This window comes from Python bivittatus, unplaced genomic scaffold (assembly GCF_059951505.1).
Source record: "Python bivittatus isolate LINGU-HERP-01145 unplaced genomic scaffold, Pbiv_v1 ctg000560_np1212, whole genome shotgun sequence".
Lineage (NCBI taxonomy): Eukaryota > Metazoa > Chordata > Lepidosauria > Squamata > Pythonidae > Python > Python bivittatus.
In genome coordinates, this window is record NW_028277083.1 from 7,334,425 (window position 1) to 7,361,318 (window position 26,894).

Sequence of the window (26,894 nt, forward strand, 5' to 3'; positions counted from 1 at the left end):
AGATTACGGAAGTCTTACGTCAACAAAGCGCCCCGGGCGGCCGTGGCCGCGGTCGCCCGTGACGCCATCACCCTGCGCGAGGCAGGATGGCGAAGGCCGCAGTAGGCAGCGGCCTTCTGCTGCTCCGCGAGCAATGCCGGCGCTGCGCCCACAGGGAAGGTAGAGCGTGGGCGGGACACCTCCCTCTCCCCTTGGGATCCCCACGTGGTTCTCTCCTCCCCGCCGTAGGTCCCTCACGCAGGCGCCCCCTTTGCCCTCCCTGGACCAACTGCCCCACCAGGGCGCTTTCTAGGTGGTAGAAACTACGATTCCCAGAATTCCCAGCAGGCGGCCATTTTGGAAAGGGACTTTGGTGCAGCCCACCTGGAGGTGGTGGTTGGAGGGGAGGCTCAGCAGGTGTCCAAGGAAGTGCCAGTATTGAGGTCACCCAGCACCCTCCTAGTGATGCTATTATTACTGCTCCTCCTACTGTATTCATTGCATTTTACGTTTTAAAGTGCTCATGGATGGTTTTATGGCTTTGCCTGTTGGTTTTTAACTTGTTTTTATTGGATTGTTGTTTTTAACTGTTCTGAGCCGCCCAGAGTCACTTAGGTGAGATGGGCAGCTGTACCAATTGAATAAATAAATAACTAAATAACCGCCCAGAGTCAATGGGCGGTGACAAATTTGAACAATAAATAAATAAACGTCCCACTTCTAATTTTCTCCTCACAACAACAACCCTGTTAGGTAGGTCGGGCAGAGCGTGGCCTCGGGTTGTCCAAATCTAACACTGTGAGTTGTCAGGCTGCATTGGGTTTGGGTGCTGAAACCCTGATGTGGGTTGTTTGTGGTGCTTTGTGGTTCGTTGAATGAGCCACGCAGGGGGAGTCCACAGAGGTCAAGATGGCAGCCGTAAGCGTGCGGTGAACGCCGCACCCCTTTTGGTGTGGGTCGTGATTTTGGTTGTGGCCCACATTTTGGCTGTCTTGACTCCCACCCTGAAGACCCCCCTGGAACCGTGGTCAGTTGGGGCCTGGGTTTGCATAGTTTGTGGAGCAAATCATTGTGCTGGGAATAATCCTCATAACAGCCCTACGTGGTTGGATGGATTGAGAGACAGCGACTCATTCAGTCCCATCCAATGAAGTTCTGCCCGAGACTTCCTAGCAGTTACTAAAGCGTCCTGATTATTTAATATTGGCCTGGATTGAAAAATCACAAGTTGGTGAGGCCTCAGAACAGTGTTGTCCAAACTTGGCCACTTTAAGATGAGTGGACTTCAACTCCCAGAATTCCCCAGCCAGCATGGCTGGCTGGGGAATTCTGGGAGTTGAAGTCCACTCATCTTAAAGTGGCCAAGTTTGGACAACACTGCCTCAGAAGGTTGAACACAGCTGTCTTGTACAACCAGGGAAGAAGCTGCCTTTTTTTTTTTTTTAACTAACGAATTCTACATACTTAGAAAGCTCTGAAAAGATGCATCAACGATTGTCTGTTTGACAGGTGCAGAAGGGAAATGGGGCTTGCAATCCATATGCTCCCCTTCCAGATTTTGTAGCACCAGAATAACTTTGGATGACATCAACAAGCCAGTTATTGACCGAATAATCAGAGTGGATCATGCAGGTGAATATGGGGCAAATCGCATTTATGCAGGTCAAATGGCTGTGTTAAGCCGAAGTTCGGTAGGACCAGTTATTCGTGTAAGTATCCCTAGCCCATGGATTTCATCTCCCTTGCTCTGATTCTTCTTCTATATTTTAAACTCGACTTTTAGCCAAAACAGATTTTTGTACAATCATTTTATACCAATGTTTCTCAACCTTACCAATGTTTAAGACACGTGGACTTCAATTCCCAGAATTCCCCAGCCAGCCATGCTGGCTGGGGAATTCTGGGAGTTGAAGTCTACATGTCTTAAAAGTTGGTACGGTTGAGAAACACTGCTTTATACAGTTAATTATCTTGAATGATTTGTGGAGTAAACCATTGTTGGCTGGTGTCCTATATTACGTTAAACCATCATATGATTGATTTAGTTCTGGCGTAGACTGTTGCATGCATCTAACCATTGTTCCTGAAAGCATGGCTTATGGCTCAGAGCAGTGTATGAACTCAGCTCAGGTTGGCTTCCTCATGGTTTAGCAGAACTAGCATAATGCCATGCGTGACTCCAGATGGAGACCGTCTACGGCTCGAATGTTTCCGAACTATGGGAAAGCATCATCATTTTGTTTCTTCACCCAGCAAATGTGGGATCAGGAAAAGGACCATTTGAAAAAAATGAAGGAGTTGGTGATTTTGTACAGAGTCCGCCCGACCGTTTTGTTGCCCCTGTGGAACATTGCTGGGTTTATGTTAGGTGAGCATCCGTGCTTTTTTCTTCCTCATATATATCTGGGATGTATGCTCCAAGCACAACTGTGACGTTGTCGTGTTTATTCTAGGGGTGGGCACAGCTTTACTTGGGAAACAAGCTGCTATGGCCTGCACAGTAGCTGTAGAAGAAAGTATCGCTGTGCATTATAACAACCAGATCAGGACTCTCCTAGAAGAAGACCCAGAGAAGTACAAGGAGTTATTAGAGGTAACAGTGTGTTAACAGTTTACCGATATACAGTGGTACCTCGGTTCACGAACTTAATTCGTTCCGCGACTCTGGTCGTGAACCAAATTGGTCACGAACCGAATCAAATTTCCCCATAAGGTTCAATGTAAACATGGTTAATCTGTTCTGACCCCTACGAATGTGGTCGCCAACTGATTTTGGTCGCCAACCGAATCAAATTTCCCCATAAGGTTCAATGTAAACATGGTTAATCTGTTCTGACCCCTACGAATGTGGTCGCCAACCGATTTTGGTCGCCAACCGAATCAAATTTCCCCATAAGGTTCAATGTAAATAAGGTTAATCCGTTCTGACCCCTACGAATGTGGTCGCCAACTGATTTTGGTCGCCAACCGAATCAAATTTTCCCATGAGGTTCAATGTAAATACGGTTAATCCGTTCTGAACCATATGTATTTTTTTTTTTAAAACCACAAAAATATGAAACAAAGTACAGTACAGTACAGTACGAAGAGAGAGAACGCTAACCTTGCTCGAGGTGACTTCTGGCGTGGAGGACAGGAAGGCGGGTGGGGAGGCGGTTATTGTTTGGAGGGAGAGTCCCACTCCCTACAGGAAGCCACGACCACGTGTCACGGCAGGGAAAATGGCCGTGGGTCATGTTCGTCACCCGATGCGGAGTTCGCAAATGGAAGCAAAATTTTGCGAATGGTGCTGTTCGTGAACCAAATTGTTCGTGAACAGAAGCGTTCGTGAACCGAGGTATTACTTTAATCCATGTATGATTTGATTTGATTTGATTTGATTTTATGCAGTGTTTTTCAACCTTGGCCGCTTGAAGATGTGTGGACTTCAACTCCCAGAATTCCCCTGCCCCACATCTTCAAGCGGCCAAGGTTGAAAAACACCGATGTAGAGTTATCACTCTGAAACTTTGGAGACAATTTAAGTAAGTTTCATAAATACAACAACTATTTCCAAAGTACTGATAAGGCAATGCAAATGAATGCAGAAGGAAGAAAAGCCAAAAAAAAAAAAATACTCAATTATATTTAAAGATCGATTACATTTTTGTCCTCCTGATCTTTATTTCTACTTTGTTTAAATAAGCATTAGCCTTAGAACAATGGCTGGGAATGCTGCAAAGACAGCTACTTAATCCCTTTCTCTTTTGTTCGTTCTATATTTGAAATGCCTATCTCATGTTAATTAGACTTTCAGACATGGGTTGTAGAAATCCAGATGAACCCTAGATGGCAGTAGGATTTGGGGAGAGGGGATTGTGTTGCTCTAATGGATCTAATGGTCACCTAGAGGTCTACAGGACAAAAATTTTACCAAATTTCTTTACTGTATGCTGTTATTACAATTAGTGCTCCTCCACCTTCATAGATAGGGAAATTTTAGATACAAGTTTTTCTTCTCAGCTCATTTATCTTAGGTCTAACTACCATTTGATTGCCAGAAATATAGTTTTAATGTGAATTACAGAGTTATAATATTAATGCTAACAGTAATACAGGTAGTCCTTGACTTATGACCATTCGTTTAACAACCATTCAAAGTTATGATGGCGCTGAAAAAAGTGACTTAAGAACAGTCCTTGTACTTACAACCGTCGTAGCATCCCCATAATCACGTGATCAGAATTCTGATGCTTGACAACTGGCATGTATTTACAATGGTTGCAGCATCCCAGGATCATGTGATTGCGATTTGCAACCTTCCCAAGGGACTTCCAACAAGCAAAGTCAATGGGGGGAAGCCAGATTCACTTAATGACCGCAGCAAAAAAGGTCGTAAAATCAGGCACAACTCACTTAACGACCACATCACTTAGCAATGGAAGTTTTGGTTCTAATTGTGGTTGTAAGTTGAGGACTACCCATTTTAGTTTAGGAGTTCTATATTAGGGAATATACACATTGTGTCTTATTTTGTTCTTTTTCTGATATCTGATGTTCAAGCAGTATTTGTAGTTTTGACTACTTTGTTCTAACCAAATTGGGTAATGCTTATGTAATGCTGGTCAATGACTAGAAGAAAGATTTGATTTGATTTTGACCTATAATATAACTTTACTAAATGATATATTTCCTGTAATAGGGTCAAAAGGTAATCTTCAGTGATTTCCAGCAGACGCATGGCAGGATTAGAAAAGAGTTAAGAAGTCTTAGTCTGTTGCAGCTTCTTGAATTCCAGTGGAAGCAAAGGTTGTCCTTGGCCATGTGTGATATACTGTAAAACCTTGTTGATCACTTCTTAGACTAGATTGTCAGCTTGCCAATCCCCCAAAAGCATATTCTTTGTTTTCACTGTTTTGAAAGCCTATTTTAAGAACTGATGACACGTCACAGTTTTGGGTCAGAGAGGGTTCCAGGAGCTGAAAACAGGGGCTCAGAAGCCATATGCTAACCTGATGTTTTATGGTTTCATTTAAAATGTAACGCTTTGGATGTTTCTCACATTTTTTAACAAGTTACATATGTTTTGTTTTCTCACTTGACTTGCTTCTTGGATACAAAAACACCACCAGATCATAAAGAAATTTCGGGATGAAGAGATGCAGCATCATGACACTGGGCTGGACTATGATGCTGAACTGGTAAGTTAGCATCAAACATCCTCAACATTTGAATAATCAGAAGCACCCACAACTGATGCTGACCTTGGTTCCCCATGCTGGTAGCCATTCCTCTGAGCCATCCACCACTGTTTACACCTCATGTAGCCTCATTCCACAGCATTAAGGGTTAAATGAAATGGGAAGGCTGCCACTTTAATCTCCCCCAATGCGCTTAAGCAACAATTTGTCAAGCTGTAGCATAAAGAATGGTCACCTCCTACCACTGCCCTCCCTTTCTCCCAGGTGTAGCTCATAAGCCTGCCAGAAAGTAGTCAATGTCTACAAGTAGTCCTCGCTTAACCACCACAACTGGGACTGGAATTTAGGTTGTTAGGCAGTGTGGTCATTAAGCGAATCATGTGACCAGACCTGATTTTATGACTTTTTTTGCAGTGGTTGTTAAGTGAATCATGCAGTCATTAAATGAATCACACAGTTCCCCATTGATTTTGCTAGCCAGAAGCTGGCTGGGAAGGTTGCAAATGGTGATCATGTGACCCTGGGATGCTGCAGCCGTTGTAAGTGTGACCTGGTTGCCAAGCACCTGGATCACAATCGTGACTGCGGGGCGCTGCAATGATTGTAAGTGTGAGGACCAGTCGTAAGTCATTTTTTAGCGCTGTCATAACTTTGAATACTTGCTAAATGAATGGTTGTTAAGTGAGGACTGCCTGTATTTCATTGATATATATGGTGACCCTTCTCATAAATGCTGCTCTGGGTGGCTAACAACACATGGAAAACAATAAAAAAAAGTTACAGTAAAAGCATAAAAACCTGTAACAGTGGCTGAGAACAAACCCATAAACACTCAACAGTAACATCTAACCAGCCATTAACCTCCTGATCCCTAGACCCATCTCTGTCTATCTAAAGGTTTTGCACTTGTCAGACTCTAAAGCTCTCCTTGAACCTGAAAGTAATTCGTTTTCCAAACAGGATTCTCAAGAGTCTCTTAGCACAGTGTTTCTCACCGTTGGGAACTTTAAGATGTGTGGACTTCAACTTAAAGTTCCCAATGTTGAGAAACACTGCTCTAGCAAGATGTGTTGAGAAAGGATGGGAGTTACAAGAATTTCAGCAACTGAACCATTTTCCCCCTGCAACCAATAGATCTCAAAGCATGTGAGGGTGAAGTCTTCATCATTTTCTTTTTTGCCACCTTTCTGGAAACCAAGGAACTGGAAGGTCTCTTCAATGATAATAGAAGAGCTTGCAGGGAGCAGTTTCCAAAATCATCTCATGAACCCTTAACAAGCTGGAGCGATTAAGGCACGATTTCTTAAAAAGCATTTTCCCTGGATAACTAGAACAGTAGGAGCAGTTCCAGTCTCGTTTATGGTGCTAATAAGACTTGAGTAGTTGCTGGTACCCATGTTGAAGAAAACAGAAAATATGAAATAGTTCTAATGTTGTGTTCTCTTTTTTCTCGCATAGACTCCAGGATATTCAATTCTGAAGAACGCTATACAGATTGGATGTAAAGCAGCAATATTTTTATCGGAAAGAATATAACCTATTTTTGGCAATGGTAAACGAATTGTGAATTAAGAGATGATTACTGCTGGATTCAATTAGTGCAAAACTAAACTTATACATTGAGAAGTCTCTGGATGGGGATTTTCTTATTTTCTTTGTTCTTCCTGTCAGTTGGGAAAAGCAGATGGTTACTTTTCTGCTTGTTTGCCTGAAATTGCTGTAAGCTTGCTTTAGAGATTGCACAACTCTTTGTTCATGCTTTCCGCCTGAAAATTGACCACAATTTTGCTGCAACCTTTTGGCAGCCGGAACACCTTTTTCAATGAAAGGGATTCCCACCCACCCCTTCCTTACAGAATACCCCTTTAGCCTTCCCTTCCGCGATGCATTAATTTATTACTAAAGTTTGCCCTGAAAAGGAAGCCGGTCCTCTTGAAATCCACCATGGGTTTTCAGATGGAAGATTCAGGATTGAAAGGAATGGGTCTTCGTTCCAAAGCTTTCAAGTTTGTTTTTAACTTTTTTTTTTTTACTTTATTTAAAAGTAAAAGATTGGAGAGCAGCTTTAGCTGGACCAGATGTTGAAAAACATCATGTTGGACACACACAGAGTACATTGCATGCATGGCTAAACGGTCATGGCATATTATGACCTAGCATTTTATTATTATTATTATTTAGGAATTAGCCACCGGGGCCCAGCTGTCTTTATGAACATGTGAGTTAGGCAAGGGAATTACGTTGCCACTTTTTCCCGTTCCAGGTGCTGGTGTTAAAAGGGCTTTTTGTGACTTGGAGCTCAAAATACCCCTGGGGGTACGACTGCTTTACGTATCAACTCGCACATCTCTTGAACCATTTTGCTGGAGGATCTGTGTGTCTTTTGCCCCGCTTCTCTCTGAACGTATTATGGGATGGGCTTTAAGAGTAGTTGGAGAAAGGAGACAATAAAGATGTGTCTTGAAGCAGAGATCATCCAACCCTTTTTTTGTTGTTTTTGTCCCCGATGCTCTTTCCCTAAATCTTAGACTCTGATGCTGTTTAGCAAAAGCTGTAGCCAATTCTTACCTGTTCTCTTTCGAACATTGGCAGAAATGAGCTGCGGGCATGATTTTGCTAGTATCGGGGTGGGAAAGAGGCGAGCTTCAAGATATCCTTTTGGTTACAGCTTCCCTCGCCCCAGCAATTGGCCTTGGGAGCTGGGGACGATAGGAACTGGAGTCCTAACTCTGCTTCTTCTTCCCAAGTTCTTTTCATCTTCACATTACAGAGAGCTTGTGATCTAGCACTCCAAGGAAGGTTTAAAACGTTGTGCCATACTGGTTTTAACCATGGTTGGTTGACCCAGCCACAATTTATACTACACATGAAGCCAAAATCAAAGAAACCTCATCATGGTCTGGTGGATTTTGTTAGCCAGGGTTATCACATAATGTAACACATGACAACACTTCAAGGAATCCTAGGATTGGAAGGGACCTTGGAAGTCCTCCAGTCCAACCTCTTGACCAAGGCAGGAGTCCTCATACCATCTCGGACAAATGGCGGTCCAATCTTTTCTTGAAAACCTCCAGCGTAGTTTGGGTGCACACGCAGAAAATCCTCCTCTGCTTTTGTCAGATGTTGTCGGCAGCTTACGTGACAATCTGTTGTTTGCTTGTGACAGAGGAACGTGCCCTCCCCCCCCCCCGTATTTGTGGGATTAGCAGTCCCAGGGTTTTCAACTAAACAGACCTAACAGCAAACATAGGGAAACCAATGTATACCTGGATTGCTTTACGTATACTTAAGGAAGCTGGATTTGGGCCCCAGGAACTGGGTTTCTTTAAAGCAGTGTTTTTCAAACTTGGCAACTTTAAGATGTGTGGATTTCAACTCCCAGAATTGAAAGCTGGCTGGGGAATTCTGGGAGTTGAAGCCCACACACCTTCGAAGTTCCCCAGCCTGCTAAGGGCTGTGCTTGGCTTTTGAACTCTGTGCTGCAGCCTTGTCTCGTTCATGATTAAATTGAATTAAATATCACGAATATTGTAAGGATCACCGCCCATTTCCCTCCTAAGTATTTTTTAAAATTCAGTTCCAGTATTAAAAAAAGGGGGGAACAAATTCTGAAGGCTGGGCAGGGGCTTTCCCAGCTGGAGCTGAGGGCGATGCATGGAGGCTTTTCATCTGCCCAGGCCAGCATCTCAGCATCAGAGCCCCAAACAAGCCAGTTCCCCCTTCCTTTCTCTTATCCTCTTTCTTCTCCTGGGCAGAGCTCTGATCACTGGCACACTTCTGCCTTTGGAAACGGGGCCTGCGCCCAGCTGTTCAGGCTGGCCGCCCTGGTCTCCTTGGGCAGCCCAGCTTCCTCCACGCTGGTCAAGCAACCGGCCTTGACGAGTCCGCTCCCCTTGTCGCTCCTCGCTCGCGCCTCCCTGCTCCTCCTCCCCCTTCTTCTGCCCGTCTGCCGCACGGGCAGGGCTGGACCCGCGCCGAGGGGGCAACCCAGCGCCCGGCCCCTCCGGCCCCGCCGCCCCCTCCTCCTCCCGCTCCATCCCAGACTTCGGCATTTCCTCTGAGCTCATCCCCCGAGTGACGCGCTGCGCTTCCCACTCGGAACAGGAAGCGAAAGTTTCAGCAGAACTTCGGAGTTTCTGCAAGCGGCGGCCCCGCAAGGCGAGCCGGCGGCGCTGGGCCCCACGACGAGGGCGGCCCGGGCGGGCGACGCCGCAGCCGCCGCAGACCGAGCGCCGTAAGTCCCTTCCTCCCGGCATCAAGTCCCGGAGAACGTTTGCCCGCCCGCGGGCGCCCGGCCAGGCGGGCAGCAGCTAGCGGCCGCGGAGCTGGGACCGAGCCCGCCCCAGGAGACAGCCGTCGGTCGGGGCCAAGGGAGGAAGAGGAAGAGGAGGAGGCGGCGGCGGCGGCGCTCCCGTCCCGTCGGAGCGGCCAGCAGAGCTTGCGGAGGCGCCCCGGACCGCCTCGAGGCCGCGGCGATGGGTTGAAGCGCTGCCAGCCCGGAGCGAGGCGGCGGCGGCGGCGGGGCTCCAGCAGCTGCCCTCGAGCTTGACGGACGATGCCCTCGTGGCGCGCTCAAAGGCCCTGGCGCCGGGCCGGGCTCCCCCGAGGGCCCTGGCCCCGCCGCCCCTGAAGGGGACCATGACCGCCTACAGCCTGAACGTGCGCGTCTTCTGGCCGCTGGTGACCTGCGGCTGCACCGCGCTGGTCTGCCTCCTGCAAGCGCTGCGCAGCAAGGCCGGGCCGGCGGGCGGAGAGGCGGGCTGGCCGGTCCCGCCGCCGCTGAAGAGCCTGCCGCTGCTGGCGCTGCTGGCGCTGCTGCTGGCCTTCCTGGGCTTGGGCTCGCGCGCCTGGTGGACGGGGCGGCGGGAGCGCCGGGCCAAGCGCGGAGCCACCCGCAGCCCCGCCGGCGGCGGCGGCGGCGGCGGCGGCGGCCGGGAGCCCCGGCGCCGCGCCCTGCTGGAGGGATTCTACGAGGCGCAGCTGCGGCTCTCGCCCCACGTGCTGGGCCACAGCAAAGCCCACGTCAGCCTGGTGGTGGGCGAGCTGGTGCGCGCCGGCAAGGCGCCCGGCCGGCTGGCCTTGCGCGGGGACTTCGTGCAGGTGGGCAGCGCCTACGAGCAGCACAAGGTGGGCAGCCCCGACGCCTTCGACGTGCTCGTGCCCCTGCGCCTGCCGCCGCGCCTGGAGCTGCGCGCGCTGCCCTGCCCCGCGGACCGGCCCGGCCTGCGCGGCGCCTTCCTCTGCGTGCTGCGCGTGGCCTCGGGCGCGCCGGGGGCGCCGAGCCAGGCGCTGTGCGTGGCGGGGGGCGGCGAGGGCGGCGCGCCCCTGCTGTCGGCCGCGCTGGTGGCGCGCTGGTTCCAGGCGCAGGTGCAGCGCTGCCTGGGCGCCGTGCGCTCCCGCCTGCAAGAGCGCTGCCGCGTGCAGCTGGCCGCCGGCGCGCCCTGCCCGCTGGCCCTGCAGGTCGCGCCCCGCTCCGACTACGTCTGCTGCCACCTCTCCCTGGCCGTCCACCTCACCCCGGCCATCCCGCTCGGCGAGGGGCTCTACCTCACGCCCTGGGCCTGCGCCCAGCCTCCCGCGCCCGCCCACCTGGGCACCTTCTGGACCCTCAACGTCTCCAAAGCGGAGCAGCGCTTGCTGGGTTGGCTGCGGGACCAAGTGCCGGAGGACTCCTGCCACCTCAAATGCCTGCAGATCCTCAAAGGGCTGAGGGAGCTGGGGGGGCGCGCCCTGGAGCCCCCCTGGGCTGCCCAGTGGGACCGGGTCCTCTCCTCCTACGTCCTCAAGACGGCACTCTTCTGGGTGCTCCTGAGCAGCCCGTGGCAGGCTTGGGAGGACCGGTTCCTGGTGGCCCGGCTGGAGGACGTGGTCCTGTTCCTGGTCCAGGGCCTGCAGCGAGGGAGGCTGACCCACCTGTTCCTCGGGAACCCCCACCTGCCCGACACGCTGAGCCTCCCCAAATTCCTCAAGGAAGCCTCTCCGGTGAACCTGCTGGCTGACTTTGACCAGCCCACCTTGGACAGGGTGGCCTCTCAGCTGCTGAGTGTCTGGAAGCAAGCGCCCAAGATCATTCGGATGTATGGCAGTCACCGGTCCCGGAGGCAACATCCCATCTGAGGCTCCTTGGCCAGCCTGGACCTCGCATCGTGGAACGGCCACATACTCCCCAAGGCAAATTTCCTCTGGGGCTTTAGGGACCAAAAAGGGGCAGTTGCTTAGCTGAGGTGGAAAATGGTGACTTCCATTCAACAGTTTGGACCTTTGAAGGACCTGCTTGTCTAGGAGCACGAAGACGGTCTGCATCTGACTTCTGGCCTTAGAGGTGGACACACGGGCTATTCTGATCCTATCTATGGTGGAACTCGGGTACTGGTCGGATTTGGGATGTTTTCGCCAGCAGGTTGCTTGAAGGAGGGAGGTGTGGAGGATGGCGGGAGCATCTTCTCGGGGTTAGTTTTTCACCAAAGTTCAAGAGGGCAGGTTGGCGCCCACCACATCCCAGATTGATTCTGCTTCTGAACACTTCTGCTCAGGGTTTATGCCTTCAGCAACAAAAGCAGGCAAATTTTCAAGGTTTCAAGTGCAATTCGTGGTGGGGAAAAGTTGAGGGCTGTACTTACGAAAACTTAGGCTCTTATGATTCATATTCCTTGGTGGGTTTTTTTTCCCCCAGCCAAGTTAGGAATCAGAGTGGGCGTTCGTCACGTGCTTTGGCGTTTTGCCCAGGGCTTTGAAGCAGTCTTGATTTTTCAGTGCAGGACCGAGGGTCAAAGAAGAATGCAAAGATGGGTTGTGGCCCTGAATGCAGCTGCTTATTATGGGCTGGAATAGGAGCACTTACAAGAAAACGCAGTTTCATTATGTTTAGAAGTATACCCGTTGGAAAGCAGTCATCCGCAACATGGGGGACTCCCAGATGTGAGTATTATACTGGCTCAGGATGATGGGAGCTCAGATTCCACACATCAGGAGTACGTCCAGTTGGGGACTTAATACCAATATGTATTCAGAGACCAAAATGAATGGCACTTTATTTTCATGAAAGGCTTTTTTTCCCAATGCCTAGGCTGTACGAAATTTTTTGAAGCATTTGAACATTAATTAAAATAATTATAAATGGAGAAGCTGAGCATACTAATAAGCTGTCTTCTTTAAAAGAGGCTGATCCAAAACACTGCTTCCTTATGTCATCATGTCAATTGCAAAGCAGTAATTACCCTTAACAGCTGTCTTTTAATAAAAGCTGACCTCCAGCGTAACCCAGAAGAATCCAGTTTAGAAAGAAAAGGATTATTCAGACTTCCGTTGTTTGTTATTCCTGTGAATCTCTTGGCACTTGGCCACGTTGACACCTTTCCCAGATAAAAGAACAGGAACTGGAGTCTTAAATCCTTCCTATGCGCAGGGACATATTGAAGATGTAAGGATGTGAAATGGTTCAGTACGTGAGTGTTTTCTGGCACTGCAAGTCCCATTTAGTTCAGTTAATGTGCCAAGAATCAGAACTGTAAACGCTATTTTACTGTCTCATGAGCAACCTGCAGGCTGCAAATTCAGACATCCAAAATGCATATTAAAAAATCCCAGCACTGTTTGTGAAATGCCATCGCTTAACTGCCAAATGCTAAAAACCACCCCTCTCTCCTGTGTGTGGCTGGAAAAAAATTAACCCTCCCCCCCCCCCCGGACACACACACACTTCCACAGGGCCTGGCACACATTTCAAGCCTATTGAAAGGATGACTTCTGTGCTGCAGCCTGAGGTGTGCAACAGGAGATCTGTGATGTGACTTTTAAAATTGGTTTAATCTCAAGTGCCTCCCACTTAGGTATGAAATATGGAGTGGGTTTTTTTTTTTTTAAAAAAAAGATAAATCTCCATTTTTATGGCATGCAGTTGGTTTCAGCCAAGGAAAATCAGTCGTTGAGATTGCTTGTAATCTCGGATGACTTTACATTGTGGATGTTGAAGATGGTTTTTAAGGGGGAGTTGGCAGGGAGTTGGCATTTCTTGGTGGGGCAGGACAGTTGGTGCAATGAGAAGAGTAGGCACTGGTTGTGGGTCCAAGCATTTGCCCAAGGGTACCAGATGCTAAGAATGAATTATTTTCCCAAGTTTGGAATTTCTGAAACGGGGAACTGTTGAACGTATCTAATGGACTTTTTTCATCAGCCGCAGGTCTTAAGAAGGGTGCAGGATCTAGTAACTTGCTTGGGTGTACTTTTCCGAGTTGGCAGGGTGAGCTCTGTTTCTGGTTTGTGTATCCTAACTTGTTTTTATATGTTTTGGGTTTGGTCCTCATTATTCAGAATATGAATAGTTGTTGTTGGCAGATCTGTGGAGTACATGAACTCGTGAAATGGGAAGGTGGAGATTGTTGGTTGAACAGGTGGAAAAGTTGGAAAAGAAACTTCTTGAACATGAAAGAGAGGTGAAGAAATGAGTTTGAAGAAATAGTCAAAGGAAGGAGGGCATGGAGGAAAGCCTACAGTTTATGAAAGTATTGGCTAAAAATAACACATTTCTGGGCATTGATCCTGTTCCTGTAAACCAGTGTTTCTCAACCTTGGCGACTTTAAGATGTATGGACTTCAAGTCCCAGAATCCCCCAACCAGCATGGGGGATTCTGGGAGCTGGCTAGGGAGTTCTGGGAGTTGTCCACACATCTGAACGTTGCCACAGTTGAGAAACACTGCCGTAAACCCAAGCTTGTTCAGCCATATGCGAAGAGTTATCTTGAGGACCACTTCTGACCCTTTGAGCCTTAAGGTCCAAGAGACAGTGTTATGGAATGGTTAAAGTAATATCTGTGTAACATTTAAAACTGGCGTCCATGATTCCACATAAGATAATGCAGTGGTTTCTGCCCCTTGAAAAAGTTATTTTACTCTGGGCTAAAGTGTTTGAGTAGATCCAGATTCAACCTCTGCTCAAGCCATGAAATGAAGTTCAGGGGGTGATCTTGGGCTGATCCTTGTATTTCATCCAACCTACTATAGATGGGTGGAATGAAAAGAGAATATGGGTGGAAGACACACATCTTTCCATCACCTTGAGTTCATTAGATGGCAGTTAGGTTCTAAATGTAATACATAAATAGGATGAGCTTTGCAAATCTTCCTTCCTGGTCTGGCCCATCTTGCCCACTGCTAAAGCTTAATTATTTTGTTATGGCATTCAGCTTCATTAGGAAGATCTGTTTCCTTTCTTTTTTTCTCTTTAAAGAAATTTCACTGTTCCAGAAGCCACGTTATTCTTCATTTCTGCTGTTTTGCTTGAGGGAGGCTCCATTTGTTGACTGCGGCATTAAGAATTTGTCTTCAACTTTTTAAAACAGTTGCATGTTATTTTTCTCAACATGCTTTTACTAGCGGTTGTCAAGGATGGTCATAATAGTCAAATAATTAATGATGAACTAGAAGGAAATGTAGAAGGCTGAGTTTCCAAGGAGATATTTGTGTTTTTTTTTGAGCAAAGGGTATATAGGTGAAAGAAACACTGCATCTTGTCTTTTAACTGTTTATATCAGTGTTGTCCAAACTTGGCCACTTTAAGATGAGTGGACTTCAACTCCCAGAATTCCCCAGCCAGCATGGCTTGCTGGGGAATTCTGGGAGTTGAAGTCCACTCATCTTAAAGTGGCCAAGTTTGGACAACACTGGTTTATATAGTCCTTTAAGCTTTATGTTCCTAGCATGTTTCTCCCACCTCATCTGTTCCTCGATTTTAGCTAAGCAGAAAGCTTTTGCAGCCTGGCAGCTAAACCAAAAATGGATCTTGATTTGAAGCCTCAAAGAATTCTGTATTTTGGTACACAAAAATGAACAGAATATTTCAGAGTAACACTATAATATGCCGTACGGTTTCTCAGTTTCCTTCCCCTACAAAAGAGGCTGCCGGTTTTGTCCCTTGTTCTCGGGTGCTGCCCGCCCTGCGAGGTAGTCCAGATCCGGAAACTGAGCTGGGTTTGAATTCACGCTGCTTCTGCGCCTGCTGTTTTTCTAACGGCTTTCTCCAAAATCATCTCCGTGGCTCCTTCCCAAGTTTCGAGAATTTCTTTTGCATTTCTCTGGGGGTGCTTTGGAGGTTACGATAATTTTGAGAGTGGGAGGTGTGTTGCCGTTGGTGTTTTCTGCTCCACACCTTTCTGCAGCCTCCCTTCCTGCCCACGCTTCTCAGTTTGGCAAAGTTCCCTCATGATAATCCTCCGTCGGGGTTGAACGGATGTGTGGGAAGCCACAGAAGTAACAATGGTACAACGAAACAGCTTTGCGCACACCTTGGCTGCCTCTTCACTAAGTCAGTGCAAGAACCCAACATCCCTTTGGGAGAAATTTTGAAATTCTCTTTCAGCAGATTGGAAACTGGCAAAGCAGGGCGTACGGGTGTGTGTGTAATTTCTGGATAGGATTACTAAAAGTTTGAATTGCACAGAAAAACGCTTTTCAGACGACTATTTAAAAGCAGTGTTTTCACAGTACGCTTCACCATTGGCAAGCGATGTGCAAATACACTTTCCCACTTGCTGTTTTTCTCCTCTTTGCTTCTTTTTGAAATGCCTTCTTTTCCACCAGTTCTCCAGATTTAATTTAATCAGGATGAGTCACCCATCAGTCTCTGCAGAAATTAATCATTAAGAGTTATCGTGGGTAGGTTTATAAAGCTTCAAGCTGGTAGACCTATTTATTCAACTATCCCGTGGTCTAATAAGAGCATTCCTGTTTAATCTGAAGAGCCATCCAAGGTAACGCAAGATTTCAGACGCTGCTACTCGGTCGCTTGTTAAAATATCTCCTTATCTGCACCGTGTGTTTCGAAAACAGTAAAATATAAGCTAAGCTTTGACTCACAGCCACAAGGAGATATAAGCCGCATTTAGCCGTGCATATTTTATTGGGAGGAAATGCACTGAACCTAGGCTTCTTGAGAGAACATGCATAGGATTGCACTGTAAGATTGCCTGCAAATATTTCCTGATCACCTATGGTGAGCGATGATATTTCCACATACGCAGGTACGAACTTTTCACAAAAACTGGTTCTCTCACCACATCACTTTCATTTGTTAAATGATTAGTGCAGACCAGGGTTTCTCAACCTTGGTGACTTTATGATGTGTGGACTCCAACTCCCAGAATTCCCTGTGGCGGGCTGGGGCTGGGAGCTGAACTCCACACATCTTAAAGCTGCCAAGATTGAGAAACACTGGTCTATATTATAAAGGGAGCCAGCCAATATTCTTGTATTTCTGTACACTTTATTTCATTTTGATTTTATTTCAGTGGGGCATTGTGGGAGTTGAAGTCCAAGACACCTAGAATACTCCATATTGTCTAGGGCAGTGTTTCTCAACCTCGGCAACTTAAAGATGGGTGGGCTTCAATTCCCAGAGTTCCCCAGCCAGCATGCTAGCTAGGGAACTCTGGGAGTTGAAGTCCACCCATCTTAAAGTTGCCGAGGTTGAGAAACACTGGTGTGGATACTAGTAGCTTTGGTTAACCAAATGTGGAGTGCCATAAATGCATCGGAAGGGACGAATAATCCTGCTGATGCTAATTACTTTTTTCTTCTTTTTTTAATTCCTGGACCTCAAAGAATTGTATAGAAGTGTACATCAGAGATGGTTGCTATTGCTATTGACAGGCCAAACCAACATCTCCCAAAATTGTCTTTTTTGGGGGAGGGGGTCTGTCTCTCCAAAAAGTCATTTTACTGACCCTACAATGCTCAGTGATTTCCATAACAAGCTTTCTGAAATAAGAACGTGTATGGTTTCGACTGAAAAACAAAATGCCTTGTGTTTTGAGGCTTGGGGCAAATGAATGAAATCTAGTGGACAAATTAGATCCAGTGCTTATTTCTGGATCTTAACCGGAACCAAATATGTTGCAAGAATCCTTTTCTGGGTTTAAATGAAAACCAGAATGGGAAGCAGAAGTTTCCAGCATGCACAAATATGTTCCCTTTTCCAATGCGCCTTGCGAAACACCAAAAAGCTCCAGGCTCTTTTACATTATGTGTAGTTCACTCTTGTAATGAAGCACCAGTCTGGTTGCCAGAGGCAAATCGAAATTTCATGCAGGGGTGCGCAATTACTTCACACCAAAAAGATGTGCTTCCTTTTTGCTTATTGAGGTCCACCCAAAATGCATCAGACCCGGACCGACTCTAAATTGGATATGATTGTTTCCCATGTAGATGGTAATTTTCTCCTCCTCTCACATTAAAAAATTACAGCGGAGTGACAGCTGGGGGGGCACACGCTTAGGATTCTTGGAGCCCCTGTTTTTGCATGCCTGAGAGGGCCGCTAGAGATAAATTGCTGAAGGAGGAATAGAACTTTTTAAAATGTTTCTGAGTTTCTTTGCAAGGTTGATCCAATTGTCTAAAGCAGTGTTTCTCAACCTTGGCCATTTTAAGACGTGTGGACTTCAACTCCCAGAATTCCCCAGCCAGCAAAGCTGGCTGGGGAATTCTGGGAGTTGAAGTCCACACGTCTTAAAATGGCCAAGGTTGAAAAACACTGGCCTAAAGTCTGGGAAAGAGGGAAATTTGTGTTTAAAGTTACCCAAGCCATGTTTTTAAAAATGCACTTCTATTGTTTCTGTAACAGGACAAAATTGATTTGAAATTTGTCCCTAATAATAAAATACTCTCTGGAGACTTCTGTGCCCTATTTGTTTCTTGCAAAGCAGCTACCAACTCTGCTCATCCTGATGGACACTCTGCCAGCTGTAACCATTGTCAAAGAAACCTTTTTTAAAAATCTAACATCTCTTGTAGGAAGTTTGCTTTAACGTTGGAATGATCAGTGGGACATTTTCAGTCTCTCAAAAGACTTCTGATCGCTCCGTATCCACTAAGCACCCGCTTTATAGATGGTTGACCAAGCTGAGGCTGCAATGGAAGGAACGTAACACCAGATCAAATCAAAAGGCCATGATTTTATTCCCACCTGCAGCAAGCCACCTATCAGAGCTCCCTGGGAATAAGATGGCAAGATCTTTCTTCAAGACAACTCTGTGTGCTAGGCTAGACTGAAAAATAAAAGCTGGTCCAAGGTCACCCATAAGGTTGGGTGGTAAGTGAGAGTTTCAGTCCAACAGTCACAATAAGGCTTTGTTCCACCTAGCAGCAGAATTTTTCCTGTCCCTCTTTCCGAGGCCTCACCTCCAATGTCTTGCAATCACCTTCCAATAACTGCTGTTTAAGATAGTGGCCACACACTTAATGGTTGAGTTGGTCCTGCCTTAGATGTTTCCTCCAGCTTGATACCATTTTCCAGCTGCTGCCTAAGATAACGGCTTGCTCTTCTAACAACAGAGCTGGCAGTGCCTTTTAGATCTTTCCTCCAACAAGTTGCCACGTTCCAAGGTCTACCACCAGTGATCATGACCTCAGCTCTGTCTAATGTTAGACCCAGTCCTACTCCTCTTGAGAGGCCCCATAGCAGCTCCTCAACTTGATTCCTCAAAGAAAGGCCTACTGGCCACTGAGGAATGTCCCACTTGGAACAGGCAGAGTAGTGGCCGGTGTTATTTTTGCTGCTCAGGACAGGCAGCTTCTGCTTCTAATTTTGGACCGGAAGATAGAAGGAATCACATCAAGAGAGACGTTCTGGAGCCAGCTCAGAATCATATGACAATCCTGGCCGCTTCTTGACTCGAAAACTTGGGGATGTTGACAAGTCACATCGGAGTTGGAGATACTTTTGCCACTAGAGAAGTCTCTGCTGGCTGGCTGGGGAATTCTGGGAGTTGAAGTCCACCCATCTGAAAGTTGTCAAGGTTGAGAAATGCTGCCTTAGCATTATCTCTGGATTTTTGCCTTCAGCCTTGGGCAGTCAGCATCTCTAACTTGCAAAGCCATCTAAAGATAAGTCCCAAGTATTGGTAAAAGCAATTTGTACACCCGAACTCCAGCTCACTCTTTCCCCAGGCAGACCCTTGGGCACTGAACACGGGAATGGCATAACAGGGGAAAAAGGGGAAATTATAATTCCACCCACTTGAAGATTTTGTCATGGGAAGATGGCTCCTGAGGATGTGTTTTTCTCAGCTAGATTGAAAAAATAACTTTTCCCAGCCTATGAGAAGGTGTCAGCCTTGCCAGGTAGTCCAGACAAAAAGCACACCCAGGAGTACTAGCTCTGTCTTTACCATAAAGTTGCCTCAACAGAATCTTGCAAGTCTCAAAGTACATCTCTCCCCCTTCGCTTTTACAGCCCAAGAAACTAGGGACGGGCCCTTCTGAGTCGTTTGCCTCATCCCCATTCCTTCTGCGGGCTCAGCTGCCGCTTATCTAACTTGTCCAGTCTGTGGCTCTCCCTCCTGTCTCCCAAGGTCGGTCTCCCATACCATTACAAAAAGTGAATTGACCCTCCCAGTTCTGTCCCTTATTTTAGGGTGATGTTTTTCCGCAAAACCCATCATTCTGGCCAGGTTCACGTTTTGAAAGCAGCCCTTTTTCCACATGGCGCTCTCTGCCCCCAAACATGGTGCCTTTTATGTTCAGCTGTTCACTTTTTTCCGACATAAGCCGTGAATATTCCAATTTTGGAATAAGTGAAGCATTAGCTCAGCTGTTGGAGAGGAAATGAATCATTCTTCTGTTTCCCATGTGAAAGCTGGCTAGCCCCCGTCTGATGGATCTTGATGGCTTTTTTCCCCCTCTTCTCCAGCAAAAATTAAAAATCCTGTCTTTGCCATTCTGAGTACCAATTGGGCATGTGCGTGTGCATGTGCATATGTGTATAGATGCATACGTCTCTGGGTAAATATAATTGTCAGTAAGTGGCGTGCGTGTGTTTTTCTAAACCCAGTGAGCCAACTGGACCCATTACTGTTAACACGATTAATACAATCAGGAGACAGCCTGCACCAAACAGTCGTCCTGGGGTGTTTCGTAGAGCTCCCTGACAGATGGTCTTGTAATTCATAACTCTGTCAAGAAGCCAACTTTGCATATTAATCACTCCAACATTCCTACATGGGTGAAAACGTGGGAGGCCTCCTTCCCCATTTGGGAAGACGTGGCCAATTTTCATCTCTAAAACAGAGGCACTTCGAATATCTTCAAATGCATTTTTTTCTTAAAGGTTTTGACCAAACAGATCCAGAGAGGCGGCATTAATTCATCCCCTCTTGGCACTGGGGACCCAGATGTGGCAGTCCGGGGCCTGTGGACCCCAATCTGGGCCTTTGCTGCTGGGGATGATGGGAGTGATAGTTCTATACATTTGGAGGGTTTTGGCTAGCTGTAATGATCTGTGGGAATGACCTTGGGAGACAGGAGGGAGAGCTACAGGCTGGACAACCGGCATGTAAAAGGGGTCTCAGCCCACAGAAGGAGAGAGGATGTGGGAAGCATCTCAGAAGGGACCCTCCCTAGTTTTCTGGACAGTAAAAGGAGAGGAGGGGAGAAAGACCTTCAGACTTGGAAGGCTCTGCTAATATAACTTTACAATAAAGCTAGAGCTAGTATTCATTGTTGTGCTTCTTGTCTGGTCTACCTCGCAGGGCTACAACTAGCAGAGAATGGCTGTATTTAAATAATACCAGTTGGGGGTATGTTAGGTTGTTGTGTGTGTGTTTTTAAGCGCCCATTAAAATTGTATTGGAAGCAAGTTGTTAATTTCATCTCTGTGCCCCCAAGGAGAAATTCAGAGCAGTGATGATGGTAAAATCCTGATGTAGAATAGTAGTAGTAGTAGTAGTAATAATAATAATAATAGTGATGATGATAAAGGATGTTGGGAGGTGCAGCAAAACATCTGGTTGCCTGCCTCTGCCATAAGCAACAATTTACAGATTTTCCAACAAACCACAGGATGACTATGAATCATGATTTCCAAACTGCAAGATGAAAATTATGATTTATCAGCCAAAGGATGTAAACCATGATTTGCATACCACAAGATGGCTTTGACTGCAGTTTAGGGTGAATTCACCAAACAGACCAAGCGACAAGGAATCCAAGGAGCATCCTATGGTGCTGCGTTGTCAGGGGTGTCGGAAACTGTGACCACGCAATCAAAGCCTGCTCCTTTTTTACATGTATCACATGTAAAACGGGGCAGGCCTTGGATCATGAGGTCAAGCTGCCATCTTGATGCCTGGTCAAAAGCCTGCCCCATTTTACGCATGACTTTTTGGCCTCTCCAAGGACATCCTTGAGCATTGATGTCAGCCTTACCAGGTAGACCAGACAGGAAACATGACCAGATAAGCTAATTCCACTTTACTTGTAAGGCTACATTAGCAGAATCTTGCAAGTCTGAAAGTACAATTCTCCCTCCTTTACAGCCCGAGAGATTAGGGAGGATCTCTTCTGAGCCTCTTGCCCCACCCATTATCCAGCTGCAGGCTATGCTTTCTCTTATCTGACCGTTCTCTTGGCAGCAGCTCTTGGCCCAGTCTCCTGAGGTCTTTCCCACCTACCACTGCAATTGCACCCCTCTTCCCATTCCACTTGAAGTTCCCACCCTTCCTAGCAAGCATGGCCAGAGAAGTTGGATCCCATCTTTCTATAGTTGGAAAGTTCAAGGGCTGATTAGCAAGAATTCCTTATTCGTTGTTCCTGGGAATGAAATGCAAACTGCCAGGGGCAGATTGATTGCAGTGAGGATCTCAGAAGGATAATCCCAGTTATGATTTCACCATCTCACCTGAAGGAAAACCTCAAATGCAACTTGGGCCAATGGAGTCATCAGAACTTTCCCAGCCACAGAGCAATGATCATTTTGGCTTTTGTGTCTTCGGTCTTCCAGTATGATATGGCCATGCTGGAATTTTTGATGCCTGGAGAACCACGAATGACATCGAGAGCTCCATGTGTTTTAATTTTTGCAGCTCGTGCTCCCTTTTGTACATGAATAATAAAACGATGGTTCTAATCCTTACAGATGGAAGCCTGGTTAAGAAAAGCACAGATGAAACCGGTGGCTTATATGGGGAATGCAGAAAATGAGCACCTGAGGACTAAAAACCGAACAGATATTTTCTCTCGTTCTACTGCATCGATGAAATAAAGAAGAAAGAAACCGGGGGGGGGGGGACATTTTGCAGATACCAACAATTGCAGCTCTCTGGGTGATCAGGTAGTGAGTGAGATCCAGGTTGGAAGTTGGTGGAGACATTGTTTGGGGTGCCGTGGGGCCGTGGTTTGAAAGGACGCATAAAAGAATGAGGGAGAAGCAGAAAGAAGGCGGATCATTCTTTCCTTTGCTCACCGCAGGGTACATGAAATGGAGTAGCTAATGAAGCTGAGCCTTGTGGAAGCCGAGGGAAGAGGGACAGAAAAGTTGAACCCAAGTGTGCTTGAAATCCCAGAGCATCGTATATCCTGGTCTAAATTTTGGGGAGAAAGTAATCACTTTGAACATACAGTATGAATCAGAGTTGCAACCCGCTGTTAACTTTGGTGGCCCTTGGCACAAAAGTTTGCCAAGCCCAAGCCATTCTGTAGAGCAGTGTTTCTCAGCCTTGGCAACTTTAAGACGTCTGGACTTCAACTCCCAGAATTCCCCAGCCAGCATACTGGCTGGGGAATTCTGGGAGTTGAAGTCCAGACATCTTAAAGTTGCCAAGGCTGAGAAACACTGCTGTAGAGAATAAGGAAGATGACCTTGATGGAGATATGACCTAGGCAAAAGGGGCTGAAACATTTAAGTCCAGAACAATGAGACCACATTTGGAAGCACCTCCCTGAGTCACTGAAGTATAAGAAGGGGGAGAAGATGCAGCACAATCAGACTTGCAAGACTGAGGTCAGCCCGCTAGGTAGGCCAGACCAGGAAATCAACTTCACAGGAAGGCTAAAACTACTTTTACTGAGATTGGTTCTCATAACAGAATCTTGTATACTTCCATCAAGGTCCTCTTTCTTACTCTCTACCCATTCAGAGAGCTACCACGAAACTAGATAACCACCTTAACAGAGAAAGTGAGCGCTGAAGCCTGCAGGGAACCAGGGCTTTCCAAATTGTATCATACTTACCACCACGCATACACAGAACAGCACATCATGGCGCATCTGGAAATATGGGGATCATTTACAGAGGCCCAATTCTTCCATGGTACACCTTAGAGCAAGGGAAGACACTTTTTTTTTTTCTCTGGTCCCTAAAAAGTATAACTGAAATACTTTGGATGAAAGAGGAAGAATTTGCTCTCTGGCACAGATAGAGCATCTCCAATGCATGTTTTATTTTATCATCAGTGATGGAGAGAAGAAAGGGTTGATTAGCATCCTGAATCTGTAGAGCTGACTTGGAACACTATTGGTAGCAACAGAGAGGGAAAATGTGCAGGGAATTACACATTTGCCCAAAGGAAAGGGATGGGGAAGGCATCACAAATCATGGCTTGGAAGCCTGCCAAGCAATGTAACATCAACATATGGATTATATTTCTGATTTACATAAGCACTGGGGATTCAGGCAATTAGCTAGGAGGACAGGACCAAAACATGGTTTCCTCCAGCAGCTTCAGAGCCCTGTGCAGTCTTCGTAAGCTCTTCCTTACTATTATTTTTTTCTGATCCAGAAAACTCAGGCAATGCCGAATAGCTGGACTGAGTTGCCATTTTTCATTTCCCACAGAGCCCTTCCCTTTCTATCACCTAGAAGAACGGCAGGATTTTTAATTTTTTTAAAAAAAATTTGCTTTTCAAGTATGGGCAGCCTAACCAGGGCTGGGTACCACAGAAGAGAACGCTTAGCAGAAGTCATTTTGCTTGGGATCCTTCAAAAGAGGGAACCCACCCTCATAGGAGTTATCTAGCTTCAAGCTGACGTCAGCTGCATCTAGAACATTCTACATTTTCTCCTCTAGATGTCAGCCTTCCGCTGCTTAGCACCAAAACTCTTGTCCTCGCTTCTTTGAAATCACCCTTCTAGTCCATAAGCACCTTCCCACCCAGCAGTACAAACACAAATGTGTCTCCATTCATTTCTCAACTGGCTGGCTGGCAGCATCTCACTGATCTTGCCTGATCTTAAAAAGCTAAGCAGAGGTAGACCTGGTTAGTACTTGGACAAGGGACCACCTGAAAATCTGAGAATGATAGGCTTGACCTGGAAGTCCAAAACACATCTCAGAAGAAGGAATTGGCAAACCTCTTCCATGGCAAGAAAACAACATGGATGCTAGTGCCAGAAGACAAGTTTGACATGAGACTCCTTTCTTCTCCATGTATAATCTTTCTTCTCCATGTATAATCTAAGGTTTCAAAATGGGATAAATGGGATGACTACAAGGGTCTCTTTCAATGAACCTGCTCTAAACAAGGAATGCCAACCTTGGAAGTCATCATTCTGGCATCAATGAGAGGAGGAGAAGGAGATCACCAAGCAGGGGGAAATAAACATAAATGTATTTTCTTTGTGGATTGCATTTAAATCCAAGCTTTCACTAGGTAGCTTCTCCAGCCTGGTGGGAATGAAAGGAAACTTCCACCAGGGCTATGTTGCTCTTCTGCATTAAGGAATAGCAATTTTGTTTTGGAGACAAAGGGCAAGTCACATCTACCTGTCGGTTCATGTACCTTCATCAGCCACTTTACCTAATGGTTGGGCCAGCCCCAGGATGGACTATTAAATATCAGTAAGTTTGACCTCTGCAGGTCTCCTGTAACAAATTCAGGGCTTGATGGAGTGCAGTGGGACATGATGACATGCAAACAGTATATCGGTTTCCTCTGCACAGATTTCAACCCGAGTCCCTCAACCTGCTTTGCGGCACAGTGATTGAGCGCCGAGAAAATCCTCTCCAAATTTCTCTTGCTTGTGGCGTTGACCTTCCTACAGATTGCTGTTTAGCAACTGCTCCGTCTGCCGATAGACAGATGGATGTTTCCGCTTCCAGGAGATGCTTCCTTCAGATACGGTCCCTGGAGTTTAAACTGAATTAAAAAAAAAAAAAGAAAAAAGGAAAGATGCCCCAAGAGAAAAGAATCCAAGTTGCTAAACAGAGACCAAATCTTGGTTGCTACCATGAAAACTAAGCTAACAGAAATTCATCACTTGCCAGGTGGAAAAGAAGAAAGGGGAAGGGGAAAGGAGAACGTTAATGCAGTAAATGACATGGTAAAAGAAATCCGTCCTTTTGCAGAAAGGAATGCAACTAATCTTGGAGGAACAGAGCTGGTCAAATTCATGTGAAAAAGAGAAGTCCCCATTCTTAGGACACCATTTTCATCCTAGCCCTGGGTGACAGTGTGCAAGAACAACCGAGCAGGAGAAGAAATGGCTAACTTCTTCCTAGAACAAACAAATCATGTTTGCGATGAGGACCAAAAAGGGAGATGAAAAGGAGGCCGTGATGGGGCCCGAAAGGAACTTGGATGGCGCTGGAGAATCACGCAGGTAGGCGTTGAGCATCGCTGGGGAATAAAAGATGCTCCAGGCCTCTGAGCATACAGGTAAATCACCCCAAATACGAGAATAAGTGTTGGGGTTGGTTAAAGGAAGCTGGCGATTCCATATTAGGCGTTGGGGAAGGTGGAGTGAGACTGGAGTGCTACCATTTTACCCCAAGTTGGAGTTAGAAATGCAAGGCATGGCCACCTTGCTTAGGGAAAGATCAATCATCAGATTCCGTCGCCGTCCGTGAGCGACTTCGTTCCTACCACGGGAGAGGCTGTTCCTTCGAGACAGCTGGGTTTTCTCTGCTGCTTAACGGATTGACGTCTCGCCTTTCAGCCGCAGAGGGCCATCGGCTTGCCAAGAGTCCCTTCCCGTGCTGGCGAAGGATCTGGGGGTCTGGTGGGAGGTCTGCAGCTGCTGAAGCCAGCTAGCAGGACGGCCTCGCCCCTGGCCTGGGCTTTGCACGCCAAGGGCCGGGCGTGATCCTTCGGCCATGGGGGCTTGGGGGCTCTTCCTGCAATAAGGGACAGCACAATGACTAAAGTCTTTTCTTGGGGGAAAAAAAACCAGCTCCCCCCTCCTTTTTTTCCTTTTTTTTTTAAGCACATCTCAGACCACAGCAGAGCAGGCCCAGAGAGTTTGATTCAGTAGGTGTGATCTGAATGGAGAGTCCTCCTTTTTCTCACGGCTGCCATCCTGGGGGATCACGAGGAAGCACCCCAGAAACATTGTTGACGGGCTGCTGTTTGCTTCTGAGCACATGGGAGAGGATGCAAAGACAGAGAGATGAGCATGCTCACTCAGGCGAGCAGCATTTGGCCAAGCCAGAACAGTGTGTCTTCCTTCCTCGGTCCACAATTTGTCTCCTTCCTCCTCCCTGGATCTCTCTAGATGTCTGCTGCGTTTGAGAGAGACGGAATTGTGAGTACTAACTTTGAAATGCAATTGGAGGGCGAGGGGTTTTGCGCTGGAGTTTCAATTGGGTTTGGGGGTTTTTTTCCTCTCTCTTTTTTTTGCATCCCTGGGAAAGAGAGCAATGTCTGTCCTGTTTAGTTTCACTTTCTCGCCAACCACCTGTTCAGCATTCCCTTCCTTTTCTCTCCCTAACTTTGGCTGTCGGGGGCAAAAAAGAGGACCTCTGTTTATGCTCAGAGGTGCCTGGGTAACAGAGCATGCAAAAGAGGTTTGGGCGCTCCGTGTCAGAGAAGCTAGTTAAAGCGTTTTCCTTTGAGTTGGTCAAAAGCCCAGAATTGAAGAACGGATGCCGTTCTGTGTTAAGAAAATGCTCACGGGTGCAACAGCCTCTTTGCATGCAAATGGTTCAGCATCCTGGCTCCTAACTCCCTGGGTTCATACATTGCATGAAACC

The 26,894-nt window shown here is 46.9% G+C and overlaps 2 protein-coding genes across 3 annotated transcripts; both read left to right on the forward strand.

The window, feature by feature from the left end:
- The first annotated feature begins 4 nt into the window (after nucleotides 1–4).
- Nucleotides 5–7,645, forward strand: COQ7 (coenzyme Q7, hydroxylase). 2 transcript variants are annotated; one of them, XM_088148116.1, is made up of 7 exons: nucleotides 5–159; nucleotides 1,489–1,688; nucleotides 2,233–2,347; nucleotides 2,433–2,572; nucleotides 5,091–5,159; nucleotides 6,618–6,711; nucleotides 7,423–7,645. In XM_088148116.1, the coding sequence occupies exons 1-6, from the start codon at nucleotides 87–89 to the stop codon at nucleotides 6,693–6,695; spliced, it is 675 nt and encodes a 224-aa protein (XP_088004242.1). In that variant the 5' UTR covers nucleotides 5–86; the 3' UTR covers nucleotides 6,696–6,711; nucleotides 7,423–7,645. The 2 variants fall into 2 exon arrangements, with proteins under 2 accessions (XP_088004242.1, XP_088004241.1); XM_088148115.1 differs by lacking the exon at nucleotides 7,423–7,645 and having other exon boundaries at nucleotides 6,618–6,792.
- Nucleotides 7,646–9,165: 1,520 nt separating this feature from the next.
- On the forward strand, nucleotides 9,166–17,926 carry ITPRIPL2 (ITPRIP like 2). Its single transcript, XM_088148114.1, has 2 exons — nucleotides 9,166–17,531; nucleotides 17,673–17,926. Exon 1 carries the CDS (start codon nucleotides 9,798–9,800, stop codon nucleotides 11,274–11,276), a length of 1,479 nt encoding a protein of 492 aa, XP_088004240.1. The 5' UTR covers nucleotides 9,166–9,797; the 3' UTR covers nucleotides 11,277–17,531; nucleotides 17,673–17,926.
- Nucleotides 17,927–26,894: the final 8,968 nt, after the last annotated feature.